Here is a 26,942-nt window from a genome sequence, read left to right as displayed (position 1 = left end):
AGCCCTTATTTTCTTAAACTCTCCTGCAAAGTACTCAAAAAACATCTCCTTGTATCTTTTCAGCACCTTAATGCTAATTAAGAATATAAAAGTTGGGGCGCCTGGGTGGCTCAGAGGGTTAAGCCTCTGCCTTCGGCTCAGGTCATGATCTCAGGGTCCTGGAATGGAGCCCCACAGCGGGCTCTCTGCTCAGCAGGGAGCCTGCTTCCCCCACCTCTCTCTGCCTGCCTCTCTGCCTACTTGTGATCTCTCTCTCTGTGTCAAATAAATAAATAAAATCTTAAAAAAAAAAGAATATAAAAGTTACTTCAAATGTTAGGAAAGTTTTTTATTTCCCAGTCTTTTTTTTTTTTTTTTTTAATTAAATGGGTCTTTGGTAATGTGCAAGAGTAACTAAAAAACCATGGTCTTCATTTTACCAGCTACGGTTTTCCTAAGTACTGAACTTAATGCTTGTATTAAGTATTAATGCATGTATTTGGAATGCAAAGCTTCCCTAGAGGAAAAAATGGTTTAGTCTTATTTTCAATGCTAAAGCAAAATGTGGGATTTGGTGCCACTATCTGTTATTGGGTTATTAAAAAAATAAGGGCAGGACTTTCAGTTGACTATCAAACTTTAAACCTTATGTACAAGCCCCAGGATGAGAATTTTAGCATTCCAAATTTAACTCAAAACAAAAGGCCTTGCTTTGAGTCTACAAATGCTCCTTTCAGTTAGCAAAGTGCTAATTTGTCCAAAGTCACACAATGTATTCACTCATTCTCTTGAAGATGACTCACTCAATAATCTGAAACATAATGACTATGTGTTTGTAACAATTCAAAACAACTGTAAAATGGCTTGTCATTTAAACTGAATTAATTCAGAGGCATCAGTTACATTTTCTGAATTTATATTTTATAAATGTAAAGCAGTTGAAGCTGCATATTTTAGCAGGGCAAGAAAAAAAGTTAAAAGTCAACTCTGCCTTCCGGAACTGCTTCCTTAATGCTCTCCTGTGGTTAAAATTATTTTAATGTTTAGAAGTGCAATCTAAATTCCAGAAGGTTATCAAGGAGAAAAAGATAAAGTGATGACAGACCTCAACTTGAACTCTACCAAACCACACAATTTTGGGGAAACTATAAACATGGATCTGACGGACATCAAGTGTGTGCAAGTGACCATTACTATGGGTTTCAGAGGAGGTGTTCTCAAAGCACGACTCCTGGATCAGCAGCATCAACATGGCTGGAAAACTTGTTAAAAATGCAAATAATTACTACCTTCCCCTCCCCAAATCAAACACTGTGGGTGGAATCCAGCAAAGGGGGACGGGGGAGTTCAACAAAGCTCTGCAGGTGATTCTGATGTACTCTAAGGTTTGAGTATCCTTGCTTGAGAATATGAATGCTGTTAAGAACTGTACACCACCTTTGTTCACTTATAAGGAAGTGTTTAAGATAGACGTATATAAAAATATAGATAAGATTTACATAAATGTATGATGTGATTCTCAAATTAGGATATAAAATAATTATGTAAGGATTTCTTATTTCATGTTCTTTAAATTTCAAAGGCAGTTTCTCACTCAACAAAAATTTGTGGTCATTTTAAGAAGATGATAGAGGCAGCATTTGAGAGAAAAAAAATGACAGAATTTGAACACAGAATGATTAAGTGAATGAAAAATCAGTTAATAACCACAGAATTCAGAGACCTGATAATTTTTTACAGTCATTCTTGTATTCTACTTATTATTTCTCTTCCTGTCCAGAGCATAGAGATCAACCATTTGAATTTAACATGCCGAGAGAAACCCAATTTCCAAGTTACCACCCCAACCTAGAAGGGCCGATCACCACATGGTTAGGTGACTGCAGTAACTACCTAGCGGATCTCCATGACTTAAGGTGGTTTCCTCCTCCCCACTATTCTGTATTAGCTTCTTTTTTTTTTTTTTTTAAAGATTTTATTTATTTATTTGACAGAGAGAGATCACAAGTAGGCAGAGAGGCAGGCAGAGAGAGTGAGACAGAAGCAGGCTCCCTGCCGAACAGAGAGCCCGATGTGGGACTTGATCCCAGGACCCTGAGATCATGACCCCAGCCGAAGGCAGCGGCTTAAACCACTGAGCCACCCAAGCACCCCTCTGTATTAGTTTCTAATGAATCTCTCTCTTGCTCTTTTTTCTTTTCTTTCTTTTTTTTTTTTTTTAGTAATCTCTACACCCAATGTGGGCCTCAAACTCACAATGCAGAGATCAAGAGTTGGATACTCTACTATACTCTACTGACTGAGCAAGCCAGGTGCCCCTCTCTTAAATACTGTAGCTATTCCACATAATTCATTGCTCCAAACCTTGTAATGTTTCACACTACTGCTTACTGAACAGGTAGAGGTACTACCTCCAACTATTATTAATCTAGAGGGTCAGATAGGGAATATAAATAAGTACAGTAGGCCATACGACTAATAAATGGGTAGAAATGCTCTTCACTTTTCATAAAGAAACATACTCATACCATCTTTGTTTTCCTATTTTAATGAAATGTTCTACTATAAGAAAAGTAACAGTGAAAAAATGATGACAAATGGAGACACTTGGCTTTAGAGTCTAGGAGACAACAAAATATATGTGGATTATGGTAAGTTAAGAACCCAGGCCATACCCATGCCTGCCCCTTTGGGTCTAGCAAGTTTTATCAGGCGAGCATAAGGTCCCAGTGTTGCCAGAATTTTAGATTTTTGAAGACAAGCTCCAGGTATGGATTTTTATGTGAAATCATTCAACTTTAAAATTCTGGCTTGGAGTGAAAAACAGTACCACTGTGGTCCAAATAAAATATATCTGCCATTTTGAGTCCTCTAGGTTGGAGCATTAAATCCCTATTTAAAGGCCTTGTTTTCTGGTATCTTATCTTCCTTATAGTAACAATAATCCCCAGATTTGGGCAGCATTTTATACTCTTCAATATGCTTTCAGGTCCAGTTGATCCTCTCAACTGTGAGACGTAGAAAGGAGATGAGAAAGCAGGCTCAGACAAACTAAGCAATTTGTCCAACATCACATGATTAGCAAAAGCTTAAGCCCAGGTCTCCTTTCTCTGAGACCCGCACAAATCCCTGGCCCTTTTACTCTCTCCTTGTCCAACTTTACATGTGTTTTTGCCTCAGTCAGGCCCTCATCTAGAAGGACGGACTTCCTTCTCTCTGCCAATCTAAATTCATCATCTTTTAAGACCCAGCTCAAGCTCTACTGTATTCATAAAACCTTTCTAACTAGGGCAAGTCTTAGAGTATTCTTTCTTCTGAACTTCCGTTGTTGGTAGGTCAGTAACCTACAAACTGGTACTTATCAACAGCCTTGAATCATCAAATTATTTCACATAATTTCACATTAGTTCATATTCCCAGTGACATTCTAAGCTCTTTGATGGTGCGGACATGTTATTCTTTTTTGTTCCACATAGCTCCCAGGACTCTGTTGCGACATAATAATGACTGCTTAATGTTTGCCATCTTAGACAGTCTTTGGAGTAAGACTTACAATGATAACACTAACTTACCAGCCTGATGTTATCTTCTGGGCGGAGTAATATGAACATTGCTTGGAGATGCTGTTGGAGATCACCTGGTGAAATTTATGAAACAAAAAATAATTATTCTGCATTGTAATGCCAATAGAGAGGATTCTTTCTACGTTACTAACAAGTATAAAAGAAAGTTCTGGGTCACTGAACGACTATAATTAGACACCGAAATTAAGTGTCTTAATATAATTATTAACTTTAAGTGGAAAGACAGAATGGTAGACTGCATCTCTATACATTCACTTTTAGCCTATACTACATTAAAATTTGCTTTATGTTTGTCCAGTGGAAGATACACTTGAAACCAGTATCAGTTTTGTACTATCGTGGATGTTGATGAAAGCAATGGTGAGATGTATTGGGCTGTGCTTTCAGGCCCACTAAAGGTAGCAAGGAGGGATTCCTGAAAAGTGTGATGAATGGGTTTAGAATTACCTCCAACTTTAAAAAAAGCTAACTATTTTGCCACTCTTATTTTTGTAAATCTTCAGTTGCACTTAACCTAAGATTTTTAGATTCCCCTTAGAATAATGTCAGTGGTTTAAAATGATTTCCATATTAGTGGCTGATTTTCAAGAAAGAGTACTCATTAAATATAGCGGGTCCCAAGAAATAAATATTCCACTGAACCTAATGTTAGGTCCTTTAATGTGGCCAACCATTATTTGAATACATACTTGTTTCTACACATTCCCCAAAACTAAATTGAATTTTTTTGATTTAAAGTATTATAGATTTTCTCATACTCCTTATTCTATACTAGAAAACCTGGGGCTTTGGCTAGTAGGAGATAATTAGATAACGTACTGTTATAAATGATGATAATCCGAGAACAAAAAACTTCATCCATGCCCACCCAGGTCCAGCTCTTTAACAGTCTAAAGTGACTGACATTGCCACCTGATCACAGATGCCAGTGGAACCTGTTCTCACACTCGTCTTGAAATCTACATACAAAATCTTCCTCCACGTAACTTCAACTGTTAACTGTGAGATGAAATACTATTATGTGCAAGAAGTGGTGAGGGGCAGGAAGAAAGAAAAGTAGGTTAGCGAACAGATACTTGTTTAAAAGGTCAGCAAGTCTGAAAGCCTCTCCTTTCCCCCAACCCTTTCCTTCTCTTAAAGAATAGTCTTCTTGCCCCCCCAACCCCCATCTCCAGTTCAATGCTGGCTTCTGACCAATTCCATTACTGCAGAATCTTTCAACTTGCAAAATTAAAAGGCAAATCATCATGTTTGGTCAGGTCTGTTCTAGCACATTTCAAGCCCAGAGACACAATGTAAGTCTCATTTGTAAGAACCAGTATGGGCTCATAGGTATAAAACCAAGAGAAATGAAAACATATGTTTACACAAGAACGTATACATAAAAATTCACAGCAGCATTATTCGTTAACAGCCAAAAATTGGAAACAACTCAGATGTCTATCAACTGGTGAATGGAAAAATAAAATGTGGTATATCTATACACTAGAATATTATTTGGTCATAAAAAGAATGAAGTACTGACACATACTATAATGTAAATGACCCTTGAAAACATTATGCTAAATGAAAGGAGCCTGTCTCAAAAGATCATTCATATAATTCCTCTTATATGGAACACCCAGAATGGGCAAATCTATAGACAGAGAAAATAGATTAGTGGTTGCTTAGGATTGACAGGGAGGGAATGACTGCTAATGGGTAAGTGAGTTCTTCTGTGGGGTGATGAAAATGTTCTAAAGTTACAGTGATGGTTGTACAACTCTGTACATATGAAAACAAACAAACAACAAAACCCAACAACGAATGCAAACGTTAAATGGGTAAATTAGGTGAATTATATGGTATGTGAATTATATCTCACTAAAACTGTAAAAAAAAAAAAAGAAAGAAAAAGAACCAGTGTGAGGAGACAGAGTGTTAGGTATAAACAATGAAGAGTGACTGAAGTTACATGTTATAATTGAGTTAAGCAGCTGAGGCTTTTTAAAAATTAAGATTCCTTCTGTTCTATCAATACAAATGACCTAAGAGAAGATTTTTAGGATGGAGAACCTGTAGAGGACAACCATTTCTAGGTAAATAGTTGACGTAACACCCTACTCCAAGTGTTATTGGCCCAAAGATCCAGCTGGCTTCTTGGAAGGTCAGGCAAAAGTCAGGTAGCCCTATCCCTGCGGTAAGGCTTCTCATGTGAGCTGGGTATGTGGAAACTCAGGTTTGTTAGTGGTGAAAAGTACTGCCTGTAAGCAAACTGGGGATTTTCTACTGGAAAACCTTAAGTGATAAGTCACATAAGAATTCATTAGAGTATTCCTGTACCTTATTATTTTTCCAACACAAATTTATTGAACACTTACTACATATATAACGCATTCTGCTAAGTGCCAAAAAAATAGTGAGAGTGAAAGACAAGTGATTATAGCACAATACAATGCTTTCTTTCACTATTACAAGACTGTTGGAGAAATGGAGATAAGGTTGTCAGCCTTTTAGAACAAAACAAAAGGCAAAGAAACCAAGAAAGGAATGGTATATGTGGAACTTTACCTGCATGCTTGTTGCGTCTGTGGCTAATTCTTGGTGTGGATGAGCCATTTCCCCGTGGTAGAAAAAGGGCAGCACCTTTGACAGTTAGAAAGCTCTCGCTGATGCTGTAAGGGAAAAAGTCAAAAGGAAATGGATTACTTAAGGAAGGAAACCAGAGTATGATGGAGATACATTTTGGGATTATTCTCTTTCATCTTCCAAAGTTCCAATTTCATGGGATGAAGTAAAAATAAAATCAAGAGAGACCCTTTTATTTACACAAACCTATCTAGTCTAGATAGCTTTTCTGAAACCTACAATATTCTATATATATCACATGGTAGCAGTTGAGAATAAAGGCTCGGAAAACAAAAAAGAGGGTAATGGCTCTGGAGCCAGATCGCCTGGGTTCGAATCCTGGCTCTGCTACTTCTTACCTGAGTGAATTTTAGGTGGCCTAAGTTTCCTTAAGGGTAAAATACAGGTAACAAAACGAAGCTATTGTGCGGAGTCAACAAGGATACAGTTTCTTAGAGTAATGCCCTTGTGCAGAGGGATTTTTGAATTCAAAATGCAACTAAGGTATAAAACTCTCAGTTTTGCTTTAGTAATATCTCTAGAAATGAAGCTGGCAGACACATCTGAGAATACTTCAGTTGCTTTTGAAACTCCCAAAGCTCTACCATGAATTTAATTCTTAGTGTTTTAAATGATTCCATTTTAAGGTGCGTAAACATGGGTTATACAAATATCAACACTATAGAAACATCTTTATTTTTTAAAAAGATTTTATTTATTTGACATTTTATTTATTTATTTGACAGAGAGACAGAGAGAGAGCACAAGTAGGCAGAGCGGCAGGCAGAGGGAAAGAAATAAACAGGCTCTCCCCTGAGCAGGAAGTCCTATTCAAGGTTTGAGACCAGAACCCTGGGATCAGGCCCGAGCTGAAGGCAGCCGCTTAAACGACTGAGCCACCCAGGTGACCTGAAAACATCTTTAGACAAGACAAGCATAAAGGTATAAATGCTTAAACTGGAGGAAACTGGAAACCCTCATCTTAATTCTTTTTTTTTTCTTTTTAAAGATTTACTTATTTGAGAGAGAGAGAGTGCACATGGAAGTAGGGAGGTAGATGAGGGAGGGGAGCCCATGACCCTGAGATCACGACGTGAGCCAAAAATCAAGAGTTGGGCACTCAACCAATTGAGCCACTCAGGTGCCCCCTTATCTCTATTCTTTTTATTTTTCTTTTTTTTTTTTTAAGATTTATATATTTGAGAAAGAGAGAGACAGAATGGTGGGGAGGAGCAGAGGGAGAGAGAAACTCTAAGTGGACTCCATGCTGACCACAGAGCCGGCTGTGGGGCTGGATCCCATGACCCTGAGATCATGACCCAGGCTGAAACCAAGAGTCCGATGTTCAACTGACTGTGCCACCCAGGAGTCCCTCATCTTAATTCTTAAATGTAATATTTTTAACTTATGACAGACAGATTGATAGGCAGCCATTTTCTGTGTGTTTTAAATAACTGGGAGCATAGTTAAAATTTTATACATCAAATGACTGCTATTAAATGTTGCAGGTGAGATGTGGTTATTTTTAGTTTACTTGAAATGACTAGCTAAAGGGGGGAGGGGGAAACAAATTTTGAAATTTGGAAAATGCTAAGCTTTTTGGTAAGAAATTGTAATTTTCATTTACATTTTCTTTAAGGATATAAAAGGTTGATAATTTATGTAGTTAAATTGAACCATAACCATCAGTGATCACAGAGCAGGTAATTGCAGCCCACGGAAAAGGTTATGACCTAGGAATTTAAAAAATAATCTCCTGAAGTTTTTGTTTAATTGCATCAATTTCTGTATTTATGAGAATTTATAAACTGCAGTAAGTTCTGAATGAGATTAATCTTGTCTAAGATAAGTAAATGTGTCTATAGACTGTGATCTCTCTAAAAAGTACAGTACTTGGAATTGTGTTCTTTACGATTATAATGTTGGTAAAGTACTAATACACAGAAAATGAAGGAATTACACAGTGCAAAAAAAAAAGTGGTGTCCTTAACAAATATTAGTTCTTGTTACTGGGTCTATGATTAACAAAACAGCATCTGATTAGGTTCTAATCAGATGTAAATTACATTATAATACTTAGTTACTAATAATAGACTCAAAGTTTGCCAAAAAATTTTTGTTTAAAATACACGCACACCATGCTGAAGTGTTACTCAAAACTTTACTTTCACTGACTTGCATTCCCACATGCAGTGAAAGGAGGACACAGGAAATGGGTTTAACCTATGGAGTTTGCCATGTTAACACCATTCTTCATGTAAATGACAGCTCAAGAGAGGTGGAGATTTACTGTTCAGCATAGCAGTGATATAATTACTAGTAAATATCTGAAAAGTGAAAATATATTCGAACTATTTCATACCAACAGACTAAGCCTTTTAAATGTTATTCACAGGGGAGTGCCTGGGTGGTTCAGTGGGTTAAGCCTCTGCCTTTCACTCAGGTCATGATCTCAGGGTCCTGGGATAGAGACCCACATCAGGCTCTCTGCTCAGCAGGAAGCCTGCTTCCCCTCTCCCTCTCTGCCTGCCTCTCTGCCTACTTGTGATCTCTCTCTCTCTGTCAAATAAATAAATAAACAAAATCTTTAAAAAATGTTATTCACAAACTTTGAAAAGGATAGAACTTCTAAAACATTAATGGCAAAATTTAGAAACATATAATGGAGGGTTCCAAGTTTGCTTATAAGTATGTTTACGCAGAGTTAGCTAATGTATTGTAAATTACACTGCCTACTCAACATTTCCGCTTGGAAATCCAATTGGTGTCTCAAATTTACATTGCCAAAACAAAGCTCTGGAGTCCCTACAAACCTGATTCCTAGTCTTGTCCACCCAAATTGTTTGAGCCAAATACTTGACAGTCATCCTTGGTTTCTCTTTTTTCCTGCAATAATATGTATCCTAATTCATCAGCAAGACCTGGGGGCTATACTTCTAAATATATCTTGAATCTGCCCATTTAGCTCTGTTACTACTCTGACAACATCCACGGCACCATCATTTTTCAAAACTTAGATCACTGTTAAAGATTTTTTTTAAGCTTTTTATTACAGAAAATTACATACATAAACAGAAATAGAGGGGATGATATAATGAACCTCCACATTCTCTCACAGTTCAGCTTTAATCCAAGGCCAATCTTTGTTTCTTCTACGTCCTTACTCTCTTTACCTTGTCCCTGAAGTGAAACTAATCCCAGACATTCTATCAGCAAAAAGTCTCTTAACTAGCCTGTCTGCAACCACTTCTGCACTGCTGCTATCCACTTACCAAAGAGCAACCAGAGGGATTCTATATATACAAAATACACGGATATATCATGTGTTTCCCTTTGTACTTACAAAGAAAAGCTGAAGTCTTTAGCTTAGACTTCAAGGCCCTGTAACATCCAATAATACATTACTTTTCTGATTTTGTACTATCTACCCTTTTGTTCATTTGCTATAGTTGCACTGGTCTCTTTTATTTCTTCTGTATTTCAGGCCCCTTCTTAGGTCCTTTGTGCTTTTTCTTCTCTTTTTTTTAAAAAAAGATTTTATTTGTTTGAGAGAGAGAGAGAGAGAGAGGGAGAACATGCAAGGGAGGGGCAGTGAGAGGGGGAGAAGCAGGCTCCCCACTGACAGGGAGCCCGAGACACATGGGGCTCAATCCCATCTGAGCCAAAGGCAGGCGCTCAACCAACTGAGCCTCCCAGGCACCTCATGCTTTTTATTTTCTACCTGGGATAATTTTCTCTTGGCCTGTCACTATTTAAGCCACAGCTCCAGTATCATCACCTCTTCCCTGTCCCAGTCATACTCTATCTGCTATTCGGTTGTGTTTCCTCCAGGATATATATCATATACTAAAATTACACTTATTTACTTGTATACTTGATTGTGGTTACCTCCTTGTGATAGAATATAAGCTCAATGAACAGCGAGGATTTTATTTTGCTCAGTACATAATCCTCAACATTGGAAATAGTGCCAAGTGTATATTAGGTGCTCAATAGCTATTTAAGGATGAATCAATTCATCCCAGAGTTCTTCCCACACTGTTTTATCTGTCCTGTCATTGCAGCAGGAAATGTAATTTAGGACAAGAAAACAGAAGTCCTGTAATTTCACATGTAAAAAATAATTGTTACAGAACTCAATATATGTGGCAGATTAATGGATTGTAAATACAAATGTCTGATGATACATTAATTGGCAAATAAAATTAAATCACCTCTATAATGATGTCAGTCGTTGACTCAACTTTATCCTTTAATTAAGAGGCATAAAGCTGATAAACTTTTGAGCTAACTTGCCAAACAGATTGGAACATGTCTTCTAAAAACAAATACAAGAATTCATGGATGCCACTTTAAAAATCTGCATGCTGGCTGGGAGGGGCCGCCTTTATTTTGTTTTGTTTTCATCCTTAAATAAAGCATTACGCTCTTGTGGTCTGTTGCACAAGTCTTGTCTCTTGTTACGTTCGTGGTATGCACATGTCACCCTGCTGTGGGTCACTCTGTTTCAGTCACATTACGGGAACAACCTAAAACAAAATGTCTTGAGTGACAGGATGAGTGGGGTACACCACAGACAGGAAATGAAATTCACACTTCTGCCAACACAGCAACTGTCTGCTTTACCAAATGAAAATATTTAAAAAATACAGACTAATATTCTACCTATCACCAGACAAACTTACAGCTGTGTGCACTTTGGTTTCCGGTAAGCAAAGTGATCTCAACATCCACAAAAGAAGTGTATTTGTAGAGAGCTTAAAACAACCAAGCATACTTCAGTCATTCCTTTTGTGAGACAGAAGTAGTTTCTCTTTGACAAACACTAGTTTAAGAACAAACTTCCTGGTTTGATACATTTATTGTTGCTCATGCTTTAAAGCAAACCTAACTGTGTTCTTTAAAATGTGTGTAGTGCTTTCACAACGGGTTAGGGTGGAACCAAGGACTCTTGGTTAGTTCAAAGCTACCTGGAAAATTCCTGATGGTGAAAGAAAGACCAGGAGTCCAACTCACATACAGTATAAGAGAAAAGACGTTTTTCTATTTGAATCATTTATACAAATCTCAATGAACTTTTCTGATACAACAAAATGCACAGTAGATACACCTGGGTCAGGAGACTGCCCTACTTAGGTACGGTACCGGCTCCCAGAGAGTCATGGCAGACACACTCTGGATGGTACAGTCAATTCTCTTTATTCTGTGGTCCCAGATTAGGACTCTCCAGTTATTGTGAAAGTGGCATATACGTTGGTTACAGGGATCAGGAATAAAAGTGTGGCTGATTATAAAATCCCTTATCATCACTGAGCAAAAGTCAAAGCTCTATAAATGCTATCAAAAATAGGATAGCAGTATGATGGTGTGGAAGTGAAAAAATGAAGTTCAAAACCAACAGAGTTAGGTGGTTCAAACTGAACTTGAAAATTAAATGATTCATTTGCATATGATATATGATCATATTATACGTGAATTTAATCACATGTATTTCAGCATAAGGTAAAAGCTTAGTATATTTTGCTATATCAGCAAGAGATTAATTTATGTAAATATTGGTCTTCCTGAAAATTCAATCAACATAGATTTGGTCTCTACTTAAAAATTTAGAGAGCAAGTGAAAATTTTTACACATTTTTTGAGTTGACCAATTCTGGACCAGAAACAGGACTTCTCTAGTAAATTTTATGGAGCCACTTGGAGGTGATTACAGTTGCCTAAATTAGACACAAACCCAAAAGCTTTCTTGATCTAAAGATGGAGAGTATTTAGCTGCTTGATAAGAAAATGACACAGGATCATCTTGATAAGAAAATGACACAGTGACCAATGAAGTTGGTCAGAATACAATTGAAGATCATCTATTCCTCTCTTGCCATAAGACTGCTTGCTCAACAGAGAGAAAATCATTCCTAGTTAGACATATGAATAGCTAATAATAACTAACTTGACTGGATACCTAGAGTATGCTGGGCATTAAGCTGAGCACTTGACATTATTTCATTTAATCTTCACAACAATCCTATGAAGTAGGTACTATTTTTTACTCCCAATTTACACATAAGAGAGTGATGGACTCAAAAGATTCTAAGTTATTTGCCCAAGATCAGACATCTGGTAATCCTAAGAGCAAGAATTCAGACCAAGATTTGACTTGAAAGTTCATGCTCTGAATCACTCTCTACTATGCTGTTTCAGTTTTATGATATAGTTTATGTAAAATGAAATACAATGTTTTCCCACAGAGCTTTCAACAGAACTGAATTTAAAAGTAGACTACAGGAGTGAACGAAAAGGACTAAAATAAATCCAGATCTCAACTCTTCTCATGCCTTTTTTTGTTTCCCTTATCAAGGGCACGAATAGAAAGACTATACTAAGGGGAATCAAGAACATCTGGCTGAGAGATGAATCCAGATGGGCTGGAGAGTAGAGAAAAGAACTGTGACTTCTGTTGGGAATGACAGTAGCATTTCAGTCTTGAAAATGGAGGAAAGATTACTCTGCTTTAAACAGATCTGGGGAAGCACTCTGTGCCAATCTCTCTTGATCAAAATCACTTCCTAGAGCATGAAATTTCTTAACTGGCAGTTTATTCTCAGGCACAGTGTAGAGGAAAAGGTCAACCAATGGAAGAAAATACTTAACTGTTCTGAGGTTGGAATTTTTTCTAAAGATTTTATTTATAAAAAAAAAAAGATTTTACTTATTGAGAGAGAAAGAGAACACAAGAACATAACAGAGCACAAGCAGCGGGGGAGGGTCAGAGGGAGAGGGAGATGCAGACTACCTGCTGAACAGGGAGCCAGACACGGGGCTCAACCCCAAGACCCCGAGATCATGACCTGAGCGGAAGACTGATGCTTAACCGACTGAGCCATGCAGGCGTCCCGAGGTTGGAATAATTTTTGAAGAATGTAGCCAGCGTGATCATCCATGACCGGCAGAAAGGCTAAGGAAGCAAAAGAAAGCAACAACACACCAGGCCAAATTGCAGAGTATCAGCTGGATACACAGTCTTCTATTTTGCATACAACATACATGAAGAGATGGATCATTTACTATGGGAAGTTGGGTTTCAGAGAGTGAATGTAATACTTCAATATTAAAATTAAGGAAGTAGATTTTCATGTTTATAGTGTTTGTGATGTTTGGTATTTCTGTCGAACCCAAAATTTATAGGTAAATTACATTTTACTTATAAATTGCACAAACTGAGATGGCTGCCATTTTTTTAAAACTTTTTTTTAAAAAGATTTTATTTATTTATTTGACAGACAGAGATCACAAGTAGGCAGAGAGGCAGGCAGCGAGAGGAGGGAGCAGGCTCCCCGCTGAGCAGAGAGCCCAATGTGGCGCTTGATCCCAGGACCCTGGGATCATGACCTGAGCTGAAGGCAGAGGCTTTAACCCACTGAGCCACCCAGGCGCCCCGAGATGGCTGCCATTTATATAAAACTAAAATACACACAATCTGAACTGTATGTTTTACTATTGTCTTGAGGAATATTCACCTAGGGGTAAGTTTCAAACATATTCTACCCTAACATTCTCCCTTTCTTGATAAGTGTTCTCTGATTATTTGTTTAATTTTCAGATTCAGAGGACTAGGGCAGCTTCTGTCAATTCCTTAGTTGGAGAGGAGTTCGTGTCCCTACTTGGTGTGACTGTATCATATAGAAAGGAAATTTCGAAATAAAAAATATTAGACCAGAGGCCAAAAGAACTATCAATACCACTGCCTACTGAAAAGTTTGGCTAACTCCAAATATCAGGAAGGAAACATGGCTGCAAAAGTCAAAAGCATATTTCCGAGTAATGGGAAAAAGTTTGATTCTATAATCTTAAAGGAACTTAGGGACTAGACTATAATGGGGGAAAGTCTAAATCCAAATATCATACATACTCTTCTCTGCAATTAAACATTCCCCACCCCATCCCCACCCCTGCATGGCCATACTTCCAAATGACAGTATTAGAACAGTAACCAATACCTGGAGCCCTCCCCGGGTATAAACTCCAGACACACGCCTATGCGTGCAGGCAGCAGGATTATTTCTCTCCTCATAGGCAGACAAGCAGAGGTTGGGGTACATGAGTAGACCAATTATTGGCAAAATAAAGAAGAACTTAGGACTCCAGTTCTTACTCATTAACTATAACCATCAGACCATTTTAGTTCCAGCTAATCTTCCACTTCAACTTTCTTGCACAATGTCCAGCACAACCGTCCTCAGATACAGCTGTTTGTTTTCCCCCTTTCCTACTTTTCTACAATCTAAGAAGAAAAGCAAAGGTCTGCTTGTTGAAGGATGAGGGACAAACTCCTTCGACCATCCCGATCTTTTCCCTATAAACCATAAACAGAAGAAACAAACGCAGAAAATTCCTTTTGTTTTGTTCATTTTGGATCTCATTTACTTGGTAAGATCTTGTGATGATTCCATTTTGCCTCAAAGATGTGCATCTTAGAAATATTCAGAAACATAATGTAGAATCAGTAATTTTACCACTGGCCATATAACTCAACCTTCCAATTTCTACAGACTGGGGTACATCTGAATTGACATTTGTTATTTTTGGCTGTCCATCAACTGATGTCTCCTTCCTAATCTCCCTCTGGTCTCCATTTGGGGAATACCCCCAAATACGCATGGTCTTGGTGGCCCCCAACTCTGGAACTGTAAGGGGCCTTACAGGAACTTGGCATGTGGTTTAGGCCTGGCTAGCTGGAAATGCTCCCCAAATCTTTTTTTTTTTTTTAAATATTTTATTTATTTATTTGAGAGAGAGAGTGAGAGAGCATGAGAGGGGAGAAGGTCAGAGGGAGAAGCAGACTTACCGTGGAGCTGGGAGCCCGATGCGGGACTCGATCCCGGGACTGCAGGATCAAGACCTGAGCCGAAGGCAGTTGCCCAACCAACTGAGCCACCCAGGTGCCCCCTCCCCAAATCTTAAGACAAGTTATCCAAAGGAGTAGAGAGATTAGGGGATGGTCACATTCACCGTGGGGAGAAAAAGGTATAGACCAGTCTGTTCCTACTCTCTGGGCTTCCCTAAATGCCCTTGGCTCCTATCTGTTCTTGAAGCCTCCTGTCTATTAGGTGAGCTCTGACTGCCTTCTAACAAATATTCTGGTAAAGATAGTTAAAATTCATTTCTGAACTTGCAACAGAGAATCTGATATAACAATTGCAGTTCAAGAATTTAATGACTTGTCACATGTCACACAGCTAGTTAGTTAGACCTTAGACTAAGCCCCACGTCATCTGACACTCAGGGCAGCCCTTTAACCCTTTATCCTGAGTTAGATGTTCCCACAACAGGACATACTGTGGGCCTAATAATTTGAAGCAACCAGCAGTTAAAAACACATCTGGTCAGTTCATCTAAAGAGAACAAAGACAGGATTTTACTGCAAAGCCTGGTGTGATATTTGTTGTATTTTTCACAGCATCCTGAAGACAAAGTTCAGGTTCGAGTGGGGAAAAGTTTAGACATATTCCCATGAGGCAGATACTTGCACACTGTTTCTTAAAGTTGCTTCTTTTCCTTTTTTCCTTAATGTTTGTTGACTGTTAAACATTGCTTAAAAAATATATAAAAAACTAGATGCCAAAAACAAAAAGTTAGGAAGACTGTGGGGCTTAGGAAGGAGGGCAAGAAGGCCTACATGAGAAAAGAACTGGATGCAAAAGAAAAAGAGGGAGGGCTTAATAAAATCAGAAATGAAAGAGAAGTAACTGACATCACAGAAATATAAAGGATTCTAAGAGACTAGTATGAAAAATTAGGTGCCAACAAACTGGACAACCCAGAAGAAATGGATACCTAAATACCTGGAAACATACAATCTTTCCAAATTGAACCAGGGAGAAATAGAAAATTGGAACAGACCAATTACTAGCAACAAAATTGAACTGGCAATAAAAAAACTCAAATTCAACAAACACAAGTCCAGGACTAAATGGCTTCACAGGTGATTTCTACCAAATTCTACCAAACGTTTAAAGAGTTAATACCATTCCAAAACACAGAAGAAGAAGGAAAACTTCCAACTTTATTCCATGAGGCCAGCATTACCCAGATACCAAAACCAGACAAAGACACTCCACAAAAAAGGGTAACTAACGGCCCATATCCCTAATGAACATGGATGCAAAAATCCTCAACAAAATAGAGGTAGACAGAATTCAACAACATATTCAAAGGATCATTCACCATGATCAAGTGGTTCTTATTCCAGGATGGCTCAACATCTGCAAATCAATCAACATAATATATCACATTAACAAAATGATGGATAAAAACCATATGATCATCTCAATGGATGCAGAAAAAAGCCTATGACAAAATTCAGCATCTGTCCATGATAAAAACTCTCAACAAAGTGGGTTTAGAGGGAACAGACCTCAATATAACAAAGGCCATATATGGTGAGAATCTTGTTCTCAGGAAGGTCCTCTTCCAAGGAGAGGAGAAACTGCCTCAGCTCAAAGAGCCCAACTCCTTTACAGGCTGAATTAAAAGTTTCTCAGTCCTGTGGCTGAGAACTCTGGACTTTAACACTTCTCTTTCAAAAGGTAAAAGCTTAAAAACTGTTTGGACCAAAAAGCAAATGCCCTGAATAGTTCTTTCTCAGTATTTAAATCGTCAGATGTATTGGTTACCAAGACATGACCAATATTACTAGGGACCAAATTTAAAATAGTTGGCGGGAATAAACAAGACAAGACAAACAAAAGGATACTAACTCAGAAACTGCACAGCATTTGAAAAATCACTTCATTTGCATGATTCAACAAATGTCTTTCCAGGTATTTAAAACACACCTGCAGAAGGAATGCAAGCTGGGCTTTTAAGCACTTGGCCAAAACGTCAAACCCAAATCTGTTTTCAGATTTCTCTTTCAGTCTAATGCAAAGCTTCTTCTTCTTAAGATTTTATTTATGTGTGTGTGTGTGTGTGTGAGAGAGAGAGAGAGAGAGAGAGAGAGAATATGACCGGGGGAACCTGAGAATGCTGAGCAAGAGGCCTGACAAAGGGCTCGATCCCAGGACCTTGGGATCATGACCTGAGCTGAAGGCAGATGCTTAACTGACTGAGCCACCCAGGCACCCTAATGCAAAGCTTCTTATGAGGCTGAGGCCATGCTCTATTCTTTGCTGCAGTCACCTTCTGATATCCTTGTCACTATCTTTTAATACCCCTCATCTAGCTCAATCTTCTGTCCTTTCACTCTGATTTCTACTCTAATCTTAAGAGATTCCATTGTTCATATAGATGAACATCCAGCAGTTTTTTCCCCAAATTTCTCATCCTCTTAATGTTCAAAGACCTTCACCTGGGCTCCATTTAGATTTTTCTTTTTTTAAAAAAAGATTTTATTTATTTATTTGACAGAGAGAGATCACAAGCAGGCAGAGAGGCAGAGCTGAGAGAGAGGGGAAGCAGGCTCCCTGATGAGCAGAGACCCCGATGAGGGACTCAATCCCAGGACCCTGGAAGCATAACCCGAGCCGAAGGCACAGGCTTAAACCACTAAGCCACCCAGGTGCCCCTCCATTTAGATTTCTTATTCCCAGAGCCCCTTTGGAAGGCATCAGATCTTGATGGATTTGATTTCAGAAACCAAACTCCCACTTTCTGGCTAGCCTCCCCTCTCTCGTGACTCTCGTTCACTCTTTTCACCACCCTCAGGGCCACTTTATCCTATATATAGATACTTCTGATTAGTTATCTATTGCTGAATAACAAGTTACTTTGAAATGTAGAAGCTTAAAACAATAAAGATCCTTCATTATCTCACACAGTTTCTGTGGGTTAGGAATTCAGGAGCAGCTTAGCTGGGTGGTTCTGGCTCAGGGTCTCTTATCAGGATGCAGCAGGCATCTAAAGCCCTGAATAGGACCAAAAGATCTGCTTCTAAAATGGCTCGGTCAGATGGCCACTGATCCGAGACCTCAGTTCTTTGCTATGTAAACTTCTGTACTGTGCTAGTTGAGTACTCTTCTGACAAGGCAGCTGTCCTTCCCCAGAGTAAGCGATCCAGAGAGACCAAGGCAGAAGTGCAATGTTTTATGATTTAAACTTGAAAAGTTACACACCATAATTTCTTTCTTTTCTTTTTAAGATTATTTATTTATTTTTAAAGATTTACTTTTTTTTTTTTTTTTTTTTAAGAGAGAACGAGTGTGTGTGCAAGCAGGGGGAGCATCAGAGGGAGGAGAGAAAGCCCCAGACTCCTCGCTGAGCACAGAGCCCCATGCAGGGTTCAATCTCACCACCCCAAGACCATGACCTGAGCCGAAATCAAAAGTCACACGCTCAGCTGACTGGCGCACCTAGGTGTCCCTACACACCATAACTTCTGCAACACACTACTAGTTATACACATCAACCATATTTAATGTAGGAGGGAGACTATATAGGGATATAAATACCACAAGTCAAGAATCAAAGGGAACCATCATGAAAGCTGGTTGCTATAACTTCCACACTGGTTCTGTAGCTCAGATCACCAGAGCCTTATAACTATACAATCAACTATCTACGAGATAGCTTTTTGTTGATAGTAATGACAACAACTTTACCATTATTTCACAAACTTTTATTTGAAAACTTGCAATCTGGAACAATGGCATATTCACCAAAATGTTCTCTTTGGGAGTTGTGTCACGGTGGTGGAAGTGGTTAGGTGTTGGTACTGAGCATCATAAAATAAACTTAAAGATGTAATTATCATTTGTTGAATACTCACCCTGTGTTAGGCATCATTTCGTATCACTATTTCACAACAATTCTATGAAAGGAAGTCATTCTTCCCATTTCATAGATGAAGATGCAAAGAGTAGAGTAACTTGCCTAAGCTTACCAATTTGGTAAAAAAATTACCAAATTTTTTTTTAATTCCATTCCATGGCTTCTTTAGCAGTTTCAGTTCTTTGCCTCTCCTGCACAATGCAGTCCCATTGTAGCCAACCCACCAGGGGAGCAATTGGGTTCTAAATGAGAATTCTCAAACATCAGAAAACCAAGTGTTGGTTTGTTTATTTCTTTCTTTTTAAATTGAGTCAGTCCAGTGTTCACCGTTACTTTATTGTAGTCCTACAAGTAATTCTTAAAACTCCATGGCCACAAACATTTAATACAGTCTGTAAAACACTAGCCTATCAATTTTCATTATCAAACCATTTCTCTTAAGTTGTTCTCTGCCTTATTAGGCTAAGAAAATGAAATAATTTGCTAATACACTCTTAAAAGTCCCTCAAAAATGTGTATTTTTGAGATTTTATCTTTTTAAGTTACCTCTACACCCAACGTGGGGCACAAATCACAATGCTCAGAGCAAGAGTCTCGTGCTCTTCCCACTGAGCTAGCTAGGTGCCCCCAAAATAGTAATTCTTAAATAAAAAACAAAGGGGTTTTTAGAGAAAGGCATGGCAAAATTCGCCGAATGTCTTTTAAATCTATTGCCTGGTTTTCTTTACTATCACCACACTGACTTTCAAGGCCTTGGGCAAATCCTTATTTTTATAACTCTTTTGATGCATATTACAGATCACCCTGGCCCTGTACTAACACACAATGAAATCCAAGAGGAACACTGTTGTCAGGGCTTAGGTTCTGACACCTAAAAACAGTTAACTTTTGTAAAATAGTGATGATGATGATGGAGGAAGAGAAGGAAGAAGGGAAGAAGAGAAAAGAAAAACAAATAGCAAAAAGCAAAGTTCAAAGGACAATTTAAGGAGTTGTCAAAAAAAAAAAAGGAAAAAGAAAGCAAATAGCAGTCTCAGGCCTTAATTAGCTCACAGTTTTTAACCAATCCAATGTTCCTTGCTTCCTACTTTCTTCCTCCTTAATCATTACAGACTCATCATAGATTGCACCACCACCAGAGATAGAAAAGTTTACCCCACTGGTTTCTTGCAAATTTAATTTCTTGAGTTTTCTTGATGGCTGATCTAATATTTAATAATTAATTTTTCAAATTTACTAAATGTACATTTTAGATCAATTTATGAAGAAGCAATGAACCAAGGCACTTCCTTCTCTATTTTCCAAATACTATTCATAAGAAATCAGAAAGCTAGAGACAAAGAGATCACACAGTAGTATTTTGCAATACTCTAGAATGCAATCTGAAGCAATGAGAATTCCAAACATTTTAGTTAGGATTTGGAAAAAAAGAAAAATATTCCAATCAAAATGATCCAAGTGTAAATTACAATTTCATATGTGTTTTAAAGAAAAAAAGTTAAAACATCACATATTTTTGGGGTGCCTGGCTGGTTCAGTCAGTGAAGCATGCAACTCTTGATCTTGGGGTTGTTAAGTTTGAGCCCCATGTTGGATGTAGAGATCACTTAAAAATAAAATCTTAAAAAAAAAAAAAAAGTCGCATATTTGCTCCGGTGTAGCAACAGACATTGCAGTACAATCCCATACACCTAGACTGGTTTTAGGTACTGGTTGAGCAATGTCCTATAAGCTCCCAAGTGGCAACTCAAGACACAGGAAAACATAAGGAACCAAAGGAAATGATTTTAACCGCCAAAGGCAAAATTTTTGCACAATGAATGGAAGGAGAGCTGCAATCCTAATCCTACCATTTTCTCACATGGTAGTAGCTGGCTAGTGAGGCTGTATGTGAGTCTCGTAGATTTGCTCTGTCATGGGAAGACCCTACACACCCCAGCGATTCATCCTTTAAACATCTAAGCACAGGGGACCACAGTTTCTAAAAGGAAGGTGGGAAGATATTCCATTTTAGCAAAACAAGAAGATATGGTCCATTTCATTTTTTTTTGTAAAACAAGAAAGGAAGAATAATGAGAGACATGGGGATGCCTGGTTGGCTCAGTTGGTTAAGCCGCTGCCTTCGGCTCAGGTCATGATCCTGGGGTCCTGGGATCAAGTCCCGCATCGGGCTCCTTGCTCGGCAGGGAGCCTGCTTCCTCCTCTCTCTCTGCCTGCCTCTCTGCCTGCTTGTGTGTACTCTCTCTCTCTGACAAATAAATAAAATCTTAAAAAAAAAAAAATGAGAGACATGGATATGGCCTTATCATTAGAGAACAAAAGGTGATACTATAGACAGCTTGATAAGGTTAAACAACCAGTTACAAGTGAAGCACAGCTTCCCAGACTAGTCAGGTGGAAGAGTTAAGGCTTGCACACACAAAGGGCAAAAGATAGAGAAACATTTTTTTCTTTTGGCTGTATGAGTTGGTAAGTTTATTTATATTTACTGTGAATGCTGACTTATGTTTTCTATTTACGTTGCTTTTATTTTTCTTTTATATTTTCTGTCATCTATTAGGGTAAAAAATAATACATTCTATTTCTATCTTAACGTGCATATCTTAAAACCTTAGTAAGTAAATTTAATGCAGCAAATCAATAGTTTTACATTGTAGACATGTTTTTTTCTAAATAAGGCTGTCCTGGAGAAGGCCCAGTAATGTGCCTTAAAAATCAATGTAATTTAAAATACCAGTTTTTAAGTGTTAAGGAAATTAAAAATCCTACACATACATATGTCTTACTTTTAAAAATAAAGGTTGGGTCTCAGCCATACTCTAAAAACTAGGATACTTGGGTGTAGGAAAGGAAAATAAAAACTAGAGCTCACTGACAAAATGCTGATAAAGTCACAATGCCCTTTTGGTAACTCAAGATCCAAAACCAACTTCTGCTAGAGTCAGGGGAAAAAAAAAAAGGGAAGTGGCTGTATAACAAATTACCTGGACTTCCGCTTAAGAAAAAGGCGATAATCAGGCAAAAAAAAAAAAAAGGTATGCATGTGAAGAACGGGAGGGTAATAAGCAGGAGTGGAAATAGCTATTAGCAAAGGAAGGTGACATTGTGGGTGCTGGTTTTCTTTCTGCAAATCTCTCTTTAATGATGTTGTTATACTGTGTTTTCAATTTTTAAAATGGAGACTCCCCTCCCCCCCCCCAAAAGAAGAGAGCAGAACAGGAAAACACATCGTGGGAACAGAGTCAAGCACACAGATGTTTTGCGTAAGCTGCTTTTCGGAGACATCTGCCTTTGTGCAAGACTTGAAAAAGTAAAGCTGTTGTCAACAAGTTCTCCAAAGTGAGGAGGGGTGGGGCCTGAGAGAAAGTGAGCTGTGAAGAAACCAGCAATTAGAACCCTAAGGGCTGAAAAACACATAGTTTCTTAGATGAAGTTCCTCATTTATGAGCCACCTCTCTGCCCAAATGCTTTGCCCTCAGCAATGTCTGCTACTCAGACAAGGAGGACTCAAGCTGCCCACATGTCTCCGGGCCAGTGATTGAGGCTCTAGCAGCAGGGCCACTCAGCTCTTCACAGTGCTGGCCTATCTCTGTAGTGAGAGATAGGGCACAATCTCCTACGGAAAAATCTGAGTGGGAAGCAAGATGCTCTACTTCTCCCTTCTTGTTCCAACGCCAAATAAAAATGCTTATTATGCACAAAAGAATTCATGTAAAAGCAAAGATAAATAGTTTACCTGTTCCTATTCTCTTGCTTTTGTTTATTAAATTTTATTCTGTTTAACAAGATGAATACTCCTACATATATATTGTTCACTTTCCCATGTAAGGCAGTGCCTTCGCCCTGCTTTACATAGTGCCCAGTCTAATGCTGGGTACAGAGTGTTTAGTAAATGTGATCTGCAAATGACAACAGGGCCAGTGCTGAAGACTCAAGCGCACTTCAGAGGACAATACAGTGTGAAAGTCACCGTGTAAAACCTCTTTTCTGGTGCTCACGTAGCAAGTGCCCTAAGCCCACATGTCTGCAACACAGACTACAGGAAAAGGCTGCCTCTTTGTTGTTTGCAGCCTTCAATCATGCCTGATGTGAGTGGGGAACTTCTACTCACAAAAGAACTTTCGACTCGCTTGAAAGTTCTCACAAAGTTCTATTTAGCGTTCTGTGTTGAACTTCCCTTTTCTGAGAAGTTGGGTGTGTTATGTGGGTTACTGTCCTACATATGCCTTCTGGGCAAGTTAACTGCAAAAGATTTTAGACACCCTTTGTTCAGGCACAGGAGCCTCTGCTAGGTCCTATAAAAGCTCCACTTACTGCTATCATGACAATGGAGCTGATAATTTGTAGGTTTATGTAAATTTGTTAGGACAAAGCTACCTAAACTGTAAATCTAATCTCACTATACTATGCAAAAGTAGAGGAAGGGCTGCAATAAAGATGGGGAGAGGTAAGCAGGGCACAGATCTGAAAGGTCTTACGCGACTTGCCAAAGAATTTGGACTTTATTCTGAGGATAACAGCGATCCAAAGTTTGCATTTCCAGAAAGATTTCTCCAACTACAGCATGGAAAATGGATTGGAAAGCGTTTGGGCGCCTGGGTAGCTCGGTTGGTTGGTTGGTTGGTTGAGCTTTTGGCTCTGGTCATGATCCCAGAGTCCCGGAATCGAGTCCTGCATCGGGCTCCCAGCTCTGCGGGGGTGGGGGGGTGGGGGGGGGTTTCTGCTTCTCCCACTGACCTTCTCCTCTCTCATATTCTCTCTCGTTCTCTCTCAAATAAATACAATCTTTAAAAAAAAACAAAAAAAAACTTAGAAAAAGGGAGATAGATGTTACTTTGTATTCCAGGTGAGAAACAAGGGTGGTTTGAGCTGAGCTAAGGGAATGAAGAAAGGTATCTTGGGGGATATCTGTCTGTCTTACTTTCTGGTACAATTGGAAAATTTGTTCCATAAAGAAATTCAAATTGCCTGAAAAACCTGAGAGAGAAAAGCCTTGATTACGCAAATTCCTTGCCCTCAAAGAATGTCTTTTTCTTTGTAACTCCTGGCTCTTCAGACAGATCATTTTTTCCCTTTAACAAATTCCAATGCTTTACGACTCTCACCCAGGAGGGTCAAAGAAACAAGTGTATTTACATGGCTCTTAGCTTTCATACCACCTGCTCTAACTAAACTTTTCTCGAACTAGTTTTCTTTCTCTTAAGTTATACTTTGTTAACCCTCTCAGATTTTGAGATAAAATCTGCCTTACCCTACCTTTCTGCCAGCTGACAGCCAATCATTCTGGACAAGTCCGAGAACCTTACAGGCAATTCTTCCTCATGTCACTTTGTTATCGCACATGTCTGTCTCACTTCCTGCCAGGCACCAAACTCCCAGCATCAAGGAAGAACAGCTGAGGAGAATGTTTTTACACAAAGGACTTCCCTCCTTTCTTCTCCCCCATTAAACGGATATGACAACATGCTGATGATACAGTGAGGGCTCAAGTTAAATGAAAGATAATGCAGGTAAGTTCTGAAACCATCATTTTAAACTGTTCATAAAAGATAGCAAACTGGGGCGCCTGGGTGGCTCAGTGGGTTAAGCCTCTGCCTTCGGCTCAGGTCATGATCTTGGGGTCCTGGGGTAGAGCCCCGCATCAGGCTCTCTGCTCAGCAGGGAGCCTGCTTCCCTTCCTCTCTTTCTGCCTGCCTCTCTGCCTACTTGTGACCTCTCTCTCTCTCTCTGTCAAATAAATAAATAAAATCTTAAAAAAAAAAAGACAGCAAACTTAGTTGTCTGAACATAATAATAAGCAAAAGATAATCAGAAATCTGAAACTAGCTTCCATCAAAGGAAGGCAAGTGAATTTCATAAATTCATTTGTATTACATCAGAATAGCACATTAGTGAAGAACTGCTAAGTGAGTACGGCTAAATCTTTTTGGTTGTCAGCTAAATTACAATACCTGTTATTAAAAACTATTAAAAGAAAAAAAACCCCAAAACAAAAACAAACTATTAAAAGACAGTTCTCATAGATAATTTCTCTACCTCTAAAATCAGTGCTTGTGTAAAATACAGCTGTTGGGGAATTTTAAAAGAATTTATATTACAGATGAACCACACACAGGGTATCCAGAAGGAAGGACTGGGTGAGTCTGGGGAATAGCATTTGATTCAATATGGATCTAAATTACAGTGTAGTTGCCACGCTATAATAGGCAGCTATCTTTGCTTCTTACTTCTCTTCTACAAATGAGATCATAACAGTAAACAAGATGTTTGAGTGAAATAGGATGGAAAATATGATAAGGTGGCTATATCAAACCTTTCCACAAATAGACTTCCAGTTCTCAGATTACTGCTTCCCCCAAGTCAGTGAAAACATGAACAGTAGGTGCACACTTGGTGAGGACTCCACTGTCCAGAGTTTTCTAATCTCACTTGAACTATGGCTGAATGCTTTTGAGTCTGTTTTAGCACTTTAGGCAGATTCTCTACTTTGCGAAAGAGGTCAGGGAAACACATGTTAGTGTCTCACCTCTTGCAGGGAAACACATAAAGGAAGAGAGAAAAGCATGGAACTGACAGGTGGACTGGAATTCTTGTTCTGTCATTATGAATCACATTAATATCAGGTGAGACAACTGGATCTCAATTTCCCGATAGAACATAAACTCCCAAAGTTTGTGATTTTTAAGAGATTATCACTACAAACCTTAAACGCACTCCGTTTGTTCAAGATGAAATCATCACCATATTTCAAGAGTTATTAAACAATTAAAAAAATACAACTAGGTTTTTCATAGCAGAAGAGATGCTTCTTAAAGAATGCTCTAAAAAGTTACGTCACAATGGGACAGACTATTCTGCAAACGTGACTTAAATCCTACTGATTCCTGTTCAGTAACCAAACAGTTAATTTGTTTACTGAAGTCAAGCTTCCACTGGAAAATCTTTATGCAGGTGGAATCCTATCCCTCCCACCCCCAGTGTTGTCTACTTAAGAAAAAAAAGGGATAGGAAGACTGCCTATCTGGGTTGTTTTACACTCATAAAAGAGGGTGATGGATGGCTGCTTGAGCTAATCGGTGGTATACTGAAGTCATCTGCACTGGCCATATTACTGATCATTTAGCCCTCTAGAAAATCACTGTACTTCTCTTTATCTGAATTTCTTCATCTGTAAAACAGGATTAGATATATCTACCTTGTCTCACATGCTTAGGGATAAAATATCCTTTCTTCTCAGTAGACAAAAGTTTGTGTAAGCTTTCTAGAAAGTTGCAAATATTGGGACTATCTAAATGCAATTTATTCTGAAGTACATAAACCTTAGGCTTTACCTTTTACATCCTGAATAAAGGTTAACTTTAGGTCAATTAAATAGAAAAAGAAATCATTCTTTAGGCATGTTTTCATATGGCATGAACTTCTGGCTTCTTTCTGAGGTGACTCACATTAGCTTTTAAAACAATTTATTGGTTTAGTGCAGACAACTTTTTACCTAAGGAAGCTGAGCAGCTGGAAAGAGCATCTCAGCCTATAAGCAAAACTAGATCAGTGTCCCTACTTCTTTAAATTTAATTTTAACACTAGTATTGAAGACCAGTTAAGGTCATTCTACTGTCTCTCTACATACTGGCCAAGTCTACACCTCGCTATATTTAGACAAGGTATGCCTACCCCATGAAAGACAGACTCAGACCTAGACGTAGGATCACAGCAGTGGGGTTTTATTTCAGCTGAGCGGGGAAGTCACTAAAAAAAAAAAAACCTGTAATGATGCATTCTTTAGCTACCAATAGAACAACCAATGCTCAATTTGATTTCCTTCTGAGCAGACATATACTGTCTAGTATGCACAGAGCAATCTCTACCACAAACTCTGGGAATAACTAAAGCAAAGCTGTGAATATCTTTTAGGTAACTCACTTGCCAGGACTGCCTGCTATGTCTTAGCCAGAGACAAAGAGCTGCCCAGGTCAACAGGGTAAAACATTTCAACAGTTTGGTCTCCTGGGA

The 26,942-nt window shown here is 38.6% G+C and overlaps 1 protein-coding gene across 1 annotated transcript in view; it reads right to left on the bottom strand.

Moving 5' to 3' along the window:
• The window catches only part of SSH2 (slingshot protein phosphatase 2), a 101,439-nt gene that overhangs the window by 54,511 nt on the left and 19,986 nt on the right, over positions 1 to 26,942 (bottom strand). The window contains exons 2-3 of the mRNA XM_080826629.1: positions 6,114 to 6,217; positions 3,552 to 3,616 (exon numbers count right to left, since the gene is read on the bottom strand). Of these exons, the coding sequence (XP_080682755.1) occupies positions 3,552 to 3,616; positions 6,114 to 6,217 (169 nt within the window). The remainder of the gene's footprint in view (positions 1 to 3,551; positions 3,617 to 6,113; positions 6,218 to 26,942) is intronic.

This window comes from Martes martes (assembly GCF_963455335.1).
Source record: "Martes martes genome assembly, chromosome: 16".
NCBI lineage: Eukaryota > Metazoa > Chordata > Mammalia > Carnivora > Mustelidae > Martes > Martes martes.
The sequence above is the reverse complement of the archived record's forward strand: the minus strand, read 5'-3'. Positions and strand labels throughout refer to the sequence as shown.